Here is a 17,121-nt window from a genome sequence, read left to right on the forward strand (position 1 = left end):
CGCCCTGGGCAGTCAGGCTGAGGAGCTGAGGAGATGTTTGCTGAGGGACTGGACAGGGGGACAGATGGATACATAGGCCAGTTCACCTCAGAGACCACCCAGCTTCTGTCCCTTTCATTCCTATTCAGACACCAAACAAAGCCCTCTTGGGTGGCCTGAGGGATTCTGATCAGGAGTAGCCAGACTGTGAATGAGGGGCCATGTGGTGCCACTGGGACACGCTGGAGGTCTCATAATGGAAGGCATCTCTAGCCCTGGAGGCGGTGGCCTGGGTACCATGTGACTGGCCCTCCAGGCCACCTGGCCTGAGGTACCCCAACCCCATGGCCTTTCTCTGTTGTGCACAGAGCACCTTTACTCACACACACACCCTCCCACCCCTCCCTTTAACTCCTGCAGCTCCTAGAGGAGAGCATCCTTCATCTGTCAGCCCCCTACACACACACACACACACACACACACACACGTCCTTCATCTGTCAGCCCCCTACACACACACACACACACACACACACATCCAGCTGTAAGAACCAGAAACCAATGCAAAGTGGCTTAAATGCTGAGAAAATGTATTTTTCATCCTTACACGTGGGCCCGAGGTAGGGCAGCTCCAGGGCTGGCACCTTCCGGGGCTCAGAGGCATCGTCCAGGACCTAACCCCATTCCGTCAGCTCCCCCAGTTAGGCCCAGGGTGGTGTCCCCTCTCAAGGAGGTTAAGAAGTGGGGGGAGCACTTCCTGTGGGTTGTCTTTTCTTCTTCCCCACCATCAAGGAAAACCTCTCCCAGAAGCCTCCTACAGGGGTTTCCTCGTGTCTCATTGGTCAGAAGTGCACAACATGCTTTTGCTTAAACCAATCACTGTCAAGGGGGCTGAGCCCACCTGACTGGCTTGGTCCAATCAGGACTCACGCCCTGGAGTTGAGGCGCCCCAAGACACCTGGTTCAGAGAGGTGGGCAGCCATCTCAGCCACATCAGGGCTGCCCAAAGGGGCGGGGGTAGAGGAGGGGCACCGTGCAGGTGACCAGCGAGATCTGCTTCAGTCCTTGTCCGCATTTCTTGACTTTATAGAAGACAGGAAGTGAAAGAGTCAGGTTGAATAAGCCCCCGGGGTCACACTCCAGGGTCCCCATGCCATTTATTCACTGGGTCCCTAGTGAAGCTGTGTTAGATGAAGACTTTTGCTACTAGCCCTTTACTCCATCTGTTTCTCTCTCTGATTTTCTTCTCTTTATCTGCCTAACTCCTTACCCCTCCAACCACGGACTTCCTGGGAAAAGCATTACAATCCTACGGACATCAGAGCAGAAGAGCCCCTCAATATTAATGGCATCCGTGGCTTCAATCCATTTTCCAAATGGGGAAACTGAGGCCCAGAGGGGGAGGGGTCTCCCCAAGACCACTCTGTGAGGTCACTAATGGCAGAGTTAGCACGGGACTGAGGGCCAAGAAAGCACAGCAAATCTGAGACTCACAAAAAAGGCCTGGAGCCCACCCTACTGGCTCGTGACCCGTGCAGTCACATGGGGTTTAATGCTCTGCGGTCACTATCTTGAAATTCCAAATAAAAGTTTAAACGAAGGGTCTTACGTTTCCACTTGCACTGGCCCCACAAATTACAAAGCTACGCTGAGCCCCCAGCTCCTGACTCCTCGGGGCACTTCCTACAAGGCGCACTTCCCCACCCACCTGTGGTCCAGTCAGCAAATCTGACTGACTCCGTGGGACAGCCCTTCCCAGGGAGGAGAGCAGGCTCCCAGAGGCTGGGGGTGGTCCCCAGCGGAGCCAGGGGTACAGGACCTGAGAGGACCCCTTGGGAATCCCTCCCTCATCTCCAGCTGGCTTGGCCTGACTTCCCTCCTCTCCGCTCCCTGCAGAGAATGAACAGAGAGGGCTGGTGGCTGCCCCCACCCCAGCCTCTGTGCCCTTTGTCCTTTGGGGGTGGGGCTGGGGGCTCCAGAATACAGGGCCCCATTGTGTGCCCTGGTGGCGGGCAGCTGGGCTGCCTGGGAAAGTGGATAAACAAGCAGTCCTGAGGGTGTGCCCCTGAGGCCCGCGGGAAGGACAGGATCCCCTGGGGTGGTGGGAATAAGATGGGAGTGACCCAGCCCTGTCTCTCGGGAGGACTGGAAGCAGTGAGATGTGCGAAATGCTCAAAATAAACTCGACACCTAGGCAGTGCTCTTCAGCTGGGGGCTTTGGGACTTGTGACTGTCACTGCCAGGTCTGTGACACTGGGGATAAAGCACCGCCTCCTGGGCGTGGCTTCCAAACCCTTCTCCTTCAGACCCTGTTCCCTCTCTTCCTGGCCTCATCCGTGATGACCCTCGGCTTCCCATATGCCCTCATGGCCTCCCTCAGCCCAGAACTCTCGCCTTGGCTGGTATCCCCTCTCTCCGCTGCTCCCCTGGCTGCCTGCCACACCCTTCCCCACCAGCCCCTCCCAGCAAAATACTGTCCAGCTAGTCCTGGATTCAGGATGCCCTGGGCCATGTTCCTTATCCCAGGTGTCCCTGTCTCTGGAGCTCTCTGCTCCAGCAGCTGCCTCACCGCCTCCGGGGGTCTTCTCCCCAGAAGTACTCAGAAGGCAGACTAGGCTGGCAGTGGGGAGCACGATTCCCAGCAGTGGTCCCCCCATCAGAGCTGACAGCACATCCTGGTCCGGCCCAGGGTCCTCCAGGGGCCTGAGCCTCCCCGCTTGACTGCCCACCTGACTTTGCAGCTGCTCTTTTTATGCTCGGGAGTTTCAACTCCACCCGATCTCAAGCCCAGCCCTGGAACTCCCTTCGATGGTGCAGAAAACTTCAGGGGCCAAGCCAAGTGTCCAGCTAGGGTAGCAGGACCTGCCACTGAGATGCCCCCGGTTTCAGGAAGGGAAGCAGCCTGGGAGGATGGAGAACTTGGGGTTTAGGGGTTACCATGGCAAACTGGGGAGGAGAGCAGAGGCCTGTCCAAAAGAGTATGCTCTAGGACTTCGCTGGGGTCCAGTGGCTAAGACTCCTAAAACAAGGGGTCGGGTTCGATCCCTGGTCAGGGAACTAGATCCCACATGCCACAATTAAAGACTGGCATGCCTCAACAAAGATCAAAGTCTTTGGTACATGCCATACCTAAAACTCAGCACAGCCAAATAAATAAAAATAAATATTAAAGAGAGAGAGCGGGTATGCTGTAACTCAATGGTGGCCCACTATTGCTGTGGGGAAATGTAAGCCCAGTGTTCCCAAATCTTTAAGAAAAGCCAGATATCCCACTCTGTGTGTGCAGTTTCCTTGATTTAAAAAGACATTTTTAGAGAGACTTCCCTGATGGTCCAGTGGTTAAGATTCTGCACTTCTGGTGCAAGGGGCGCAGGTTCCATCCCTGGTGGCAGAATTAAGATTCTGCATGCTGCAGCAGCTTGGCCACACACACACACACGTTAGCTTTACAAATAATAAATTTCACTTTTTGTAGGGGAGGAGACATACGATTCCATGAGTTTTCACATTTGCATAGACTCCTATAACCACCACCATAGTCAGGGTACAAAACAGTTCACCCCCCCCCAACATTCCCTGGTGCCATCCCTTTGTGTTCAAACTGTCTCCCCCTTCATCCCCTTGACAACCACCGACCTGTTCTCTATCTTGATAGTTTTGCTTTTTCCACTGCACTGGAATCGCCATTTGTAACCTTTTGAGACTGGTATCTTTTGCACAGTAAATGCGTTTGAGAGTCATCCATCTGTTATTAATTGTTCCTTTTTATTACAGAACAATTTGCTTATCTGTTCACAGAGGATATTTGACATGTTTCCAGGTTTTGGTGATGTGTACAATGCTGTTAGACACATTCATGTACGGTTTTTTGTGTGTGAACACAAGTTTTTATTTCTCTAGAATAAGGGCTTTCCGTTCTATTCTGAGTTGGCTGAGAGTTCTTATCGTGAATGGATTTTGAATTTGTCAGTTGCTTTGTCTATATCCATTGAGATGATTGTGTGATTTTTCTTCTTTGATCATCTTTAGATTTCATCAATTGATGTTCAAATATTGAACTAGTCTTGGTGGATAAACTCTACTTGGTTGTGGCCATGTAAACAAATTAATTAATTAACATATAAAAATAAATAAGTATAGATTGCATATTTTGTGGGCTTCACAAATGTGTCATGACATATTCCGTCATTAAACAGTGGTCTCTCAGTATCTGGGGATTGGTTCTAGGACCCACATGGATACCACAAAACTTGGATGCTCAAGTCCCTAAGTTGTCCCTCTGTTATCCAAGGTTCCTCAGTATTTGTGTTTCTGCATCCATAGATTCAACTAACCACAGATCATACAGTGTTATATGTACACCAACTGTTTTTTCTGTCATCTCCATGCTGCTTCCAATCCCATCCAATGAATTTTTAATATTTCAGTTACTTTATTTTTCCATCCCAAAATTTCCATTCAGTTCTTTTTCATAGTTTCTATTTTTCTTCTGAGAATTTCTTTATTTTCATTTGTTTCAAGAATGCTCACCCTTCCTTCATGGAATACAGTTATGATAATTGCTTTAAAGACTCTGTCTACTAATGATAACATCTGGGTCACCTTGGAGTTGGTGTTTATTATCTTTTCTCTTGTGCATTGCTGAGCTTTTCCTGTGTCTCTGCATTTCGAGTAATTTTGGACTGTGTCCCGGACATTCTGAATATTATGAGACTCTGGGTCCTGTTAATAATACTCCTGCTGCATGCTTAGTAGCTCAGTTCTGTCCAACTCTTTTGCTCAGTCCTGTCCAACTCTTTCTAGACTGTAGCCTGCCAGGTTCCTCTGCCCATGGGCTTGCCCAGGCAAGAATACTGAAGTAGGTTGCCATTTCCTTCTCCAGGGGATATTCCCTATCCAGGGATCAAACCCTCATCTCCTGTGTCCCCTGCATGAGCAGGAGGATTCTTTACCACTGAGCCACCTGGCAAGCCCTAAAAAATACTCTGAAGAGTACTGATTTTTGTTTGTTTGTTTAATCAGAAAATCAACCCAGTTAGGTTGAAGCCTCAGATCCCAACCTGCCCTCTGAGCAGTCAATTCAGTTCTCAAAGACTTTGAAGTGCTGTTTGGCTCCACCTCAAATGTACACTCTCCTGGGGCCAGACTGTTCACTGCAGTTCTGTTCTCAAAGCTTTTGGCATACTCTTTTGGGTTAGTTCCACATATCTGCAGCTCAGGAATGGGCCACCAGGACTTCAAGCACATCTTATTGGATCGTAATCTCAAACTCTGTCTTCTCTGTGATCACTGCCTCCCCAAACCCCAAGCTCCCAGGAGCCCCTTTTCCCTGGTCCTTTGACTGGAAATCTGAGGTCTTGGCCACCCTGTGCTGTTTGACATCTCCCAGGACTGGTCCACCTGCAGGGTGCAGTGGTGAGAGAAAAAAAGAGGACCAAGCAACAGGAATCCCCCCTCCCCATTTTGACCACAGGGACCCTTTTTCCAAGTGTCTCATTTCACAAAGATTTTCCTCCTCTCTGGGTTTTAGGTGCCTGCCTGGCTGCTCCCACCCACCTCTGAGACTGGGCCTTGCCTCGGGGTAGGGCTGGGGGGAGGGATTAGAAAAAGAAACAAACATGTGGTCTTCCGTGATGGTCCAGTGGTTAAGATTTAGCCTTCCAACGCAGAGGGTGTGAGTTTGATCCCTGGTTGAGGAGCTAAGATCCTACAGGCCTTGCAGCCAAAAAGACCAAAACATAAAACATAAACAATATTGTAAAAAATTCAATAGACTTTAAAAATGATCCACATTTAAAAAAAAAAACCAGCATTTGTCCCCCTTTCTCTATTCCAAAAGGGTCCCCTTTCCTGACCTCTCATCAAAAAGAGTTTCTTTGTAAATTAAGAAAAAGAAAAGAAAGAAAACATTTTCTTAAAAAAAAAAAACAACATATATATATATAAAAGAGAGTTTCTTTTAGAGGTTTTTCTGTTCACACCTGCTGTGCAGTTCTAGGGTTTGAGCTACCTGAGCCTAGGCTAGAAAATATGTGAGAAAAGATAAATCAGGGGACTCACCACCGTATTCATCTTACTTTGAGTCGTTTGGCTTGTTTTTGGTTTTTATTTTGTTGTTTATGTCTAGTTCTAATTTTTCTCCCAAGTTGTCTGCTGTGATTTACTTTTCAGAGTCCTTGTATAGTTGCTTTATGTATTCTGTCCAGAGTTTTCAGTTATAACCAGTGCAAGAGACAGTGTAGAGCTACTGACTCCATCTTAACCTGAACTAGAAGCCTTTTGGATTTTGGCATTTCATTTTAAATATTTAAATTTGTCTACAAGCTGCATTTAGGATGTTAGTTGGAGACTTGTGCTTTAGCAAGTCAACATTCGAAATACTATTATCTAGTATTTCACATCCTTTATTTAAACATTAAAAAAAATTTTTTTTGACCATGTCACAGGCCTGTGGGATCTCAGTTCCCTAACCAAAGACTGAACCCAGGCCCACAGCGGTGAAAGTGTGGAGTCCTAACCTCTGGACCGCCAGGGAATTCCCTAAATATTCAAATTCTTTTTTTTTTTTTTTTCATTAGGTTTTTTTTTTCCCATTTATTTTTATTAGTTGGAGGCTAATTACTTTACAATATTGTAGTGGTTTTTGTCATACATTGACATGAATCAGCCATGGATTTACATGTATCCCCATCCTGATCCCCCCTCCCCCTCCCTCTCCACCCAATCCCCTCTGGGTCTTCCCAGTGCACCAGCCCCGAGCACCTTGTCTCATGCTGGGCTGGTGATCTGTTTCACCCTAGATAATATACATTTTCGATGCTGTTCTCTCTAAACATCCCACCCTCGCCTTCTCCCACAGAGTCCCAAAGTCTGTTCTGTACATCTGTGTCTCTTTTTCTGTTTTGCATATAGGGTTATCGTTACCATCTTTCTAAATTCCATATATATGTGTTAGTATGCTGTAATGTTCTTTATCTTTCTGGCTTACTTCACTCTGTATAATGGGCTCCAGTTTCATCCATCTCATTAGAACTGATTCAAATGAATTCTTTTTAATGGCTGAGTAATATTCCATGGTGTATATGTACCACAGCTTCCTTATCCATTCATCTGCTGATGGGCATCTAGGTTGCTTCCATGTCCTGGCTATTATAAACAGTGCTGTGATGAACATTGGGGTGCACGTGTCTCTTTCAGATCTGGTTTCCTTGGTGTGTATGCCCAGAAGTGGGATTGCTGGGTCATATGGCAGTTCTATTTCCAGTTTTTTAAGGAATCTCCACACTGTTCTCCATAGCGGCTGTACTAGTTTGCATTCCCACCAACAGTGTAAGAGGGTTCCCTTTTCTCCACTAAATATTCAAATTCTTAAACAAAGGTTCTCTGGACCCAGTATTTCTAGGTGAAAAGAGAGTAGAATTGGGAATTCTCTGGTTAAGTCTCGGCACTTTCACTATCATGGGCTGTGGGTTTGATCCCTGGTCAGGGAACTAAGGCCCCACAAGCTGCATGGCATGGCCAAAACCAGAGACAGGAGAATACAGATTTATCCTTTCTCTGGTCAGAGCAAGCCCCACACTTGTGATAATAATAGTGAGTATCATTATATTAGTAGAAATAATAGTCATTATTGGTCAAGAGCATGAACTCTGGGGCCAGGCAGCCTGTGTTCAAATCCCAACCCTACCTCTTACTATCTGTGTGACCTTGACCCAGAATGAGCTTTCCTGAGCCTCAGTGTCCTCACCTGAACAATGGGAATAATAATAGTATCTTCTTCTTAAGTGGTTGTAAGGCTTCCATGAGTTCATATGTATACAGTGCTCAGAGCTGGCCTGGCATCAGAGAGGAGTTACTAAGCATTTGTTTGATTAATAATTTAATCGCTAACATTTATTAGAACTGCAGACTGAGCCAGCTTATCTCCCTTGTTCAGATAATAGCTTGCCTGAGTCCGTCTGGCTTGCAGATGTCCAAATTGGGGAGGCGTGGGTGGCTGGGCTCGGGCTCAGGGCGATCTGGCTGATGATCAATCAGAGGGCAGCGGCAGTGATGCTCCAAACATCGTCTGGCCTGAGATAGAAGAGCTGTGACCCGGGGAGGAATGAGTGGGGGAGAAAATCAGCCTGAAGAGAAAGGCAACAGAAATAGAAGGGGAAGCCTGGTAATTGAGTGGCCCGAAAAAGGAGGATCAATATTTTACTGCCAGGGAAACTGATTGCTCCCCCGGCAGCCAGCTCCGCGGCCCAGCTGTGAGCGCGCCAGCAACAACAGCTGCTTCTGAAGCCCCTGCTAGGCCCCGTGCGGCCACCCCTCCCACCCGGGAGCCTGCCGGGCAGTGCAGCCCAGCCCTGCGTACTGTGCGCCCCACACAGGTTGTGAACGGGGGTCCCGGTTCACCACAAAGACCACGTGTGCGTGCTAAGTTGCTTCAGTCTGACTCTGCAACCCCATGGACTGTACCTCAGTGGGTTGCTCTGTCCATGGGATTCTCCTGGCAAGAATACTGGAGTGGGTTGCCATGCCCTCCTCCAGGGATCTTCCCAACCCAGGGATCAAACCCGCATCTCTTAGTCTCCTGCATTGGCAGGTGGGTTCTTTACCCGTAGCGCCACCTGGGAAGCCCAAAGACCGCATGTGAGTGTTTATATACCATACTCACCATGTGACCTTGAGCAAGCCCGTCTCCATCCCTGGACCTTAGCTTCTTCATCTGTAAAATCAAGGGCTGGGTCAGCTGAATCCCCCACCGCACACACCCAGGGGTACTGGCAACAGCCTATCTAGTATCCAGTAAAGCTGACACTCTCGGTGATCAAGGTGAGGGGAGTCCAGCCATAGAGGCTAAAGCTCCTTCCATACATAAGCGGCCAGGAGAGCGAAAGAACATTTTGGTGCAGACAGCCTGGCAAGAGCCGCCTCTGGGAAGTACAGGGTCAGTGGGACCTGGGGTCAAGGAGGAGTTACCACTACAGGGACTGTCTAAATTCTTAACCTCTCTAAATGTCAGAGTCTCAGTTTCCTCGACAATAACGGGAGACTATAACAGTAGCTACTGTTAAGGTTGTTGTAAGGATCAGATGAGACTAGTCCGCCAGAGTTCACGGCAAGCCCTTGGTGAGCTCTGTCTGTTTTTTCAAGGGCTGTACAATTAAAATAAGCCATTTTTTACCGGGCTCCTCAGACAGTAAGAATTTGCCCGCGATGCAGGAGACCCGGGTTCGATCCCTGGGTCAAAAAGATCCCCTGGAGAAGGGACTGATTAAATTTAAAGACAACTTACATTAAAAAAAGAAAATTTAAAAAACCAAACGACTGTACAGCAGGTGGTGTGCCACCTGATTCACACCCGCTGTGTTCTGGGACCTTCCCTCTTTGAAGACCCTGGGGGAGTCCTGGGCCCACAGCTCAGGGGCGTTCCAGGGACCTTGCAGGGACCCTCATCTATCTGCCTGTCATCAAGGACCCTGGCACCTCTGCTCCAGGCTGGCTTTCCCCGGAGGCAGGGAGATGGACAGCCTGCCCCCCTCCCCCAGTGTCTCCCAGCCCCGGGGAGTCAGGGACTCCACCCACCGATTACGGAATCCACAGCCTGCCTCCCCTTACATGGATCTGAGGTTGAGATCAACCTCCGCATCAGCCACTCAGCACTCGGGGATGACTCTGACCTTGACCCTCATCAGAGATAATTAAAGCATAGCTCCCGACCATGGAGAGGATTGTAGGGGTGAACACCGGGAGCCCCAGCCCATCCCTGCACGCATAGCCCCCCTACATTGCCACTGATGAGAGGGCAGGAGGGAAGGAGGCGGGTGGGCTCCCCGCCGCCCTGCAGGTGGCACCTGGGCATCGCTATTCTCAGGAGCCACGTCACTGCCTGGCAGTGTCAGAGGCTGCCTGAGTGATGGGGCGGGGCGGGGGGCAGCTGCAGTGCTGAGGTGCCACCGGCCAGGATGGGAGCTGGTGGGAAACCACCTTCCTCCTTCCCTGGGATTCTTCTGGCCTTTCCTGAGGGCCCACTGGGTGCCAGGTTCAGTGGCGGGGAGGTTACAGAAACAGGACGTAACCTCTGCCCACCCTTCACCCCCAGACTCACACTGGGTGGAGAAGCCTGGTCAGCAAGCTTGGAGATGGAGGAGGGGTGCTTTCCCGTGTAGGGTCTGCCCTTGCCACTCATCTTCCACAGCCCACTGGCACGTCCCCGTAATCGCAGGGGGCTCTGGAGCATTCGTTTTCCAGTCTTTGCAGAAACAGCCTGGAGACGGAAGCTCCACCCAAAGAAACCCGGGTTCTGAGCACTGCGGGAAGGGATTTGCTTTTCCTCACTCATAAGAATAACCACCTCAGAATAAAGTGGTCCCCCCATAGTCTGAGGCGGGCACTGATCCCACTGAGGGGGCAAGGGCTTAGAGAGGACCTCTGGTGTCCCCTTGGCTCAGGTGACAAGCCCTCTCCCCTGGCCAGCCTCACCCCAGCTCTGGGGTGTCCTGGGGGCCTCACGCCTGTCCCTCCTTCCTTCCCACAGGTGGAAAAACTCGTGAAGTATTTGGATCCCAACGACCTGGGGAGAATCAACTTCAAGGACTTTTGCCGAGGGGTGTTCGCCATGAAAGGTGAGATCTTCTGGGGGAGGGGGTCCCAGGGGCTCCCAGGATCCTGTCTGTCTGGGAGGCTGGTGTGGCTTGGGTTTCAGCTCAGATTCCCCCTCGTGGGGGTCCCGGGAGCCCAGACTGTGTTCCGGAAGTGTTGAGTCCCCAGGGGGGGCTGAAGAGACCGGGCCTTGGGCCCCCACAGCTGCACCTGCCAGGGAAGGGCGATGCATGGCTCTGAATCTCTGCCCTGGAGTCCCATGCCTGGAGCCAGGCGACTGGGCTGGCCGGACAGTCATCTCTGGCCTTCCTGGTGCCTGTTCCTTGCCCTGGAACAGCTCCCTCTTTGCTGTCCTTTCCTCTCTCTCCCTCCATCTCCTGAGGATGCTCATCTCCCTCAAGGACGATCAGACCCCTGAGGAGTTTCCCAGGACATGAGACTTCCAGTTCTAAAACCAGGACAGTTCTGGGCAAACTGGGATGGAGCTGGTCCCCTCATCTCCTGCCCTCCCTTCTGAGTTCCCTTCATTTGTTCCGTACCCCCCATCCCTTCTCCTAACTCCTCTGAATTCCTTCCTTTCTTCCCTTTGAAACCATTAGTCACTAAGTTGCGTCCCATTCTTTTGCGACCCCATGGACTGTAGCCCACCAGCCTCCTCTGTCCATGGGGTCTCCCATGCAAGAATACTGGAGTGGGTTGCCATTTCCTTCTCCAGGGACTCTTCCCAACCCAGGGATCGAACCCTTGTCTCTTGCACGGCAGGCAGATTCTTTACCACTCAGCCACCAGGGAAACCCTTAATTTACCAGAGCAGCTCACAAAACTCAGAAAAACATTTTACTTACTAGATTACCAATTTATTGCAAAAGAATACAACTCAGGAATAGTCAGATGGGAGGTGGAGCCAGGACTGGGGAAAGGTGTCGGGCGAGCATGCCTTCTGGAGGGCACCACTCTCCCCAAATCTCCACGTGTGCACCAACCTGGAAGCTCTATCACCTGGTCCTTTTGGAGTTTTGTGGAGGCTTCATTATAGTTATGACCAATTAAATCTTTGGACACTGATGATGAATCCAACCTCCAGGCCTTCTCCCCTCCCTGGACTGAAAGTTCAGTCCTCTAATCACCTGGCTGGTTCTCCTGGCGACCAGCCCCCATCCTTGGGTGGATTCACAAGTCACCTCTTTAACATAAAATGATTCCTTTTTCACTCCAACATGTAGGAAATTCCGAGGGTTTTGGGAGCTGTGAGTCAGGAACTGTTTGGTTGAAGTCCAAAATGAAGACCAAATATGTATTTCTTACAAGTCACAGTATTGCACACCTTTTTTTACATATGATTTGGGGGCATTTGCTCGGGGGAGGGAGGCCGCTGTGTGCTGAGTCAGCAGGAGGTAGCGCCTTCCTGAAGGTGTCCTATCCTCGATGTTCTGGGGTTCGCAGGGCCGTGAAGGGTCCTGCAAACTCCGTGTGTGTTTGGAGTCCCTGGAGCCAGGCAGGCAATATGGCCTTACATCCTCTCCTCCAGGAAGGCCTCCTGGATTCTCTTTGCCCGTGGCTTGCCCTCCACATTTGGGAGTCTGTCTTCTGTGTGTTCCCTATTGAGGTTAGTCCTAATGGAAGAACATCTGGAGGGCAAGAGCCTGTCTGGGCTCCCTGCACCCAGGCCTGGCCTGGCTTCTCTCCAAACTGGGTGCCCCATCTCTCTGCCTTTGAATGATCAGTTGGTCTCTTGGAGACTTGGGTTATCTGCCTCCCAGCAGCCCTACCCACCCAAGGCTCATTCATCAGGAGCAAAACTGCTGGGCTGGGCTCAAGCCCTGACCCTCCTCTGTCTGTCTGTCCATCCACAGGGTGTGAGGAGCTGCTGAAGGACGTGCTGTCCGTGGAGAGCGCCGGGACGCTGCCCTGCGCACCCGAGATCCCGGACTGTGTGGAGCAGGTCAGAGTGTGTCTGCGGCGAGGGGAGGGGGAGCCTCCAGCCGCCCACTGGCCCCGCTTGGTCTTCTTGCCTTTGCTTCACGTTTTTGGTGTCAGGGAGACACCAGAGCCCCCTCTGAGGGCCCTTTGGCTTCAAAATCAAGAAACAGATTTTGAAATTGGAGCAACGCGAGCCCCTGCAGAGGGCGGGGGAGCTGGAGCCCCTCACTGGGCACCTTCTCCCCGCTCTGCGCCCCAAGGAGAAGCCGAGTCCCAGGGGGCAAGTGTCAGCTGCTGGTCAGCAGCAGGCAGGGTGACAGTGTCTCTCTTTTCTCTGACACCAGCTGGGTGTCCATATTTTTTTCAGTTGACAGGGCCACAATACCCAGAAGCTGCCCAACAAATGGTGTTAGAGAAGGCCAAGGCTCAAAGGTGGCGGAGACCAGGTGTAGGCCAGGGCCTCCAAGGTAGGGCTTAGGGGGTTGGACCCCACGGTGGTGTGCCTGAAACAGGGGCCCGAAGGGATGAGTGAAGCGAGTGGACTCCAGGAGCCACAGAGGCCAACAGTGCGGGCTCCAGGCCTGCCTTGGGAGGGCCAGTGGATGCGGGGTGAAGATACATTTGGGCAGAGGACCCTAAAAGCAGGACAAACTTGTAGTGTCCTGGAGCTCTGGGGAGTGAGCCCCTCGTCGATTGAACAGGAAGCAAGGCAAGGAAGTGGGCCGTGAAGCCCTTCAAAACTGGGTCCGCGCTCCATTTCGGCCACTGACTAGCCTGCAAACCCAGGCATGTTACCGGCAACCCCTCTGAGCCTCAGTTCCCGCAGTTGTGAAGCAGGGCTCACCATACCTGTCTGGTGATTCAGTGAGGAAACTGGCTGCTAATACAAGAGAATCCCCTTTCTCCACGTGCAGTGTCTTGGAGCTTCGTTTGAGAAGCAGGCTGAAATCCGCATCTTTCTTTCACCCTTGGATAGTGTTTCAAAATCATGTCAAAATAAGGACCTGCGTGTGAGGAGCTGGAGGTCAGAGGGGAACCCCGGCTGGGCTGCCAGCCGCCCCGGGGCCGGGCCTGCTCCTGCAGCCGTGGGTTGCTTCCACGGTCTCCACACGAGGCTGTCCACACTGGCAGGTGGAGAAGAGGGGAGAGGTGGGCCTGGGGGAGTTGGCCTCCGAGAGGGTGCTCCTCTTTTTCAAGCAGCATTGTTATTTTGTAGAATCTGGGGATTACAGAAAAGCTGAGAGACCAGGTCAATGGAATCTCAGCAACCCTAACACTCCCCACAACGCCTCTCTCGAGACTTTAGGTGTAAGCCCGTCCCAGTGAACTCTTTTCTGCCCCTCATGTAGGTCTGACCCGTGCAGGGGGCTCTGGTGGCCAGAGCCCAGCAAGGTGGCCGTTGATCACTACCTGCGCTGGGCAGCCTGGGGGGCAGCGTCCGTGACTGAGGCTCTGCTCCTCACCACGGGGTCCTGGGTGCTGGGAGGGGAGGGGGACAGTGCAAAGCCAGCCTGCTGGGCCGGTGGGCTCCCACAGGGAGGGGCTGAGAAGGCCTGGGGAACGCCATGGACAGAGGAGCCTGGCTACACTCCTGGAGGCCCCGTGATGTGAATGAAGCCCTTCCTGCAGGAGCTTGGGCTCCTGCACCGTCTGGGCAGCTGTGGGGTCCATTCGGCTAAAGGCCAGGAGGGGCGAGGCCACGGCTCCTCAGGTTGGGGGAGCTGAGGCGGCCGACACGGGGCCGGGCCTCATCTTGCAGTCCTGCTCCCTCAGCGCCCTGCTGTGTCCCTTGTGTCCCCTAGGGGTCAGCTCGAGACCGACCAAGCCAGAGCGCGCCTGGACGGTTACTTGGGCTTCCCAGGTGCCACTCGGGGAGGTGGGGTTTGGGACCAAGTGTGGATGATGATGATGACACAGGGCGGTGGGACCACAGAAGCCTGTCCTCCTAGCCTTTACCCGTCCCCCCACTCTCAAGGTGGGGCAGGGACCTCATAAAATAGTGAAATGCTTTATGTTGCTGGTTGGTAAACTGATGCAAACCCTGCATCCTTAGGGCACCCCGCCCCACTCACCCCTCTTCCAGGTCCCTCAAATACCCCCCACCATTGACTGTCACCGCAGAGGCTCTGGGCCTGCTGTCCAGACAGTGTGAGTCCACCTGGGTAGGGGGCTTTTGCATCCCACCAGCCCTTTTTTCTCTCTGCTGGTGGAAAACTCACTCTCGCGTCCATCTGTGTCGCTGTTTATGGTGAAGGATAATATCTGGCATTTTCCTAATGTTGCCGGTCGTTCACACTGCTACTGTGGAATAGTCCCTCTTTCTCCACTTATTTGAAGCTTCACACCTTTATTTTGAGCTAAATTTCTATATAACGTGGGTCTCTTTCTGAATTCTGGTCTATTTGTATTGGTCTATTTGTCTCCCTATTTCTAAGCCAAAACCACAGTTTCTGTTACTCTTGTTTTATAGCATGATATCTGATAGAGAAAGCCTCCCTCATCATTTAAAAAAAATATTTATTTATTTGGCTGCGCCAGGTCTTAGTTGGAGGATTTGGGATCTTCAATCTCTGTAGTGGCATGTGTGATTTAGTTCCCTGACCCGGGAGTGAACCTGGGTCCCCTACATTGGGAGTGTGGAGTCTTAGCCACTGGACCACCAGGGAAGTCCCGATCACTTTAAAACAAATATTTCTCTATTTTTGGCTGTGCTGAGTCTTTGTTGCCGTGTGCCGCTTTTTCTAGTTTCGGCAAGTGTAGGTCTGCTCTCTAGCTGCAGTGCGAGGGCTTCTCATTGTGGCAGCTTCGCTTGTTGCAGAGCACGGGCTCTGGGCGCACGGGCTTCTGTCGTTGTGGCGTGTGGGCGCAGCACTTGCGGTTCTCAGACTCCAGAACGCAGGCTAATTAGTTGTGGCTCACAGGCTCAGTGGCCCCTCGGCATGTGGTCCTTCCCGGACCAGGGACTGAACCCATGTCTCCTGCATTGCAAGGCGGATTCTTAACCACTGACCACAACGGAAGCCCTCTGTCATTCTCTGTTTAAAATGTTTTTTGGAAAAAAATAAAATAAAATGTGTTTTGTTATTCTTGTATATTTTCTCTTCCAGAATACTTTTTTTTTTTTCCAAAATTCATTTTAAATCCCATTAGAGATTTTGTTTGAAATTTGTACATCAGTGGAAGGGAACTGTTATTTTTGGGTTTTTTTCCAATTTTGAATTCTCTCATCCAACAACATAGTATATCTCTTCATTTTTATGTCATTCAGGAAAATGCTACAATTTTCTCAAATAGGCATTGCTCCGTTTCTTCCAAGGGTGACTCTATTTTGGAGTTTCTATTTCTGTTACACGTAGAATCTTTTTGCCATGATATTTTCTAATTGGTTATGGCTAAATGTCTAGCAGACCTCTTGGTTTTGGATGTTAAACTTGTCATAACAACCTTACTAAACTTTTTTACTAGTTCTAATGGTTCATTTACAAACCATTTTCTAGTCTGCCTAATCTATATAACAATGCAGTCATATTCTTTTTTTCTACATAAATTTAAATGGTTACATATTTCATTGCAAGAAGACAATCAAATTTATTTACCAGTTCCTTATTATTGGTTTTATATATATATACTTTTATATATGTATGTATATGAAAGTGTTAGTCTTTCAGTTGTGTCAGATTCTTTGCAATCCCATAAACTGTAGCCCTCCTGGCTTCTCTGTCCATGGAGTTCTCCAGGCAAGAATACTAGTGTGGGCTGTCATTCCCTTCTCCAGGGCATCTTCTCTGACCCAGGGATCAAACCCCGGTCTCCTGTGTTGCAGGCAGATTCTTTACCAGCTGAACTACCAGGGAAGCCCTGGGCTTCCTGTTATAATCATTATATAATCTTTCCTGTAGCTAAACTGTTCCCCGTTGTTTTAGAGTAGGACAAAGGTTGCCAAACTACAGTTTCCATGGGCCAAGTCTAGCAGCCTGCTTTTGTAAATAAAGTTTTATTGGAACACGGCCACAACCATCATCTGCTCACTTGTTTGGCTGCTTTCCCACCACAGTGTGGAGCTGAGTGGTTGCTACACGGCCTAAAATATTTACTATCTGCCCTTTACAGAAAAGGTTTACTGAACTTTTTTATATTATTTATTTGTTTATCTTTGGTGGTGCTGGGTCTTCGTTGCTACACAGGCTTTTCTCGAGTTGTGGTGAGCGGGAGCTGCTCTCTAGTTGTGGTTTAAGGGCTTCTCATTGTGGTGGCTTCTCTTGTTGCAGAGCACGGGCTCTAGGACACATGGGCTTCAGTAGCTGCGGTTCCTGGGCTCTAGAACACAGGCTCAGTAGTGGTGGCACACAGGATTCGTTGCTCTGCGGCATGTGGGATCTTCCCGGACCGGGGATCAAACCTGTGTGTCCTGCAGCAGCAGGCGGAGTCTTTACGACTGAACCATCAGAGGGACCCATTTACCAGTCTTTAAAATAAATTCTGATAGGTGGAAACTCTTTCATCCAAAACATGCAAATCTTAGAATTTCTCATACATCTGTCAAATTCCTTTCCAGAAAAGTTATGTCAATTAATCTTTCTTCAGGATTCTGTCAGATTCCTCCTACTCTTGGATACTGGCTGTTCTGCTTTCT

At 50.5% G+C, this 17,121-nt stretch overlaps 1 protein-coding gene across 1 annotated transcript in view; it reads left to right on the forward strand.

The window, feature by feature from the left end:
- The window catches only part of RAB11FIP4 (RAB11 family interacting protein 4), a 109,115-nt gene that overhangs the window by 18,737 nt on the left and 73,257 nt on the right, over positions 1-17,121 (forward strand). The window contains exons 2-3 of the mRNA XM_043480350.1: positions 10,504-10,591; positions 12,422-12,510. Coding sequence (XP_043336285.1) covers positions 10,504-10,591; positions 12,422-12,510 — 177 coding nt within the window. The remainder of the gene's footprint in view (positions 1-10,503; positions 10,592-12,421; positions 12,511-17,121) is intronic.

Source organism: Cervus canadensis, chromosome 1, assembly GCF_019320065.1.
Source record: "Cervus canadensis isolate Bull #8, Minnesota chromosome 1, ASM1932006v1, whole genome shotgun sequence".
NCBI lineage: Eukaryota > Metazoa > Chordata > Mammalia > Artiodactyla > Cervidae > Cervus > Cervus canadensis.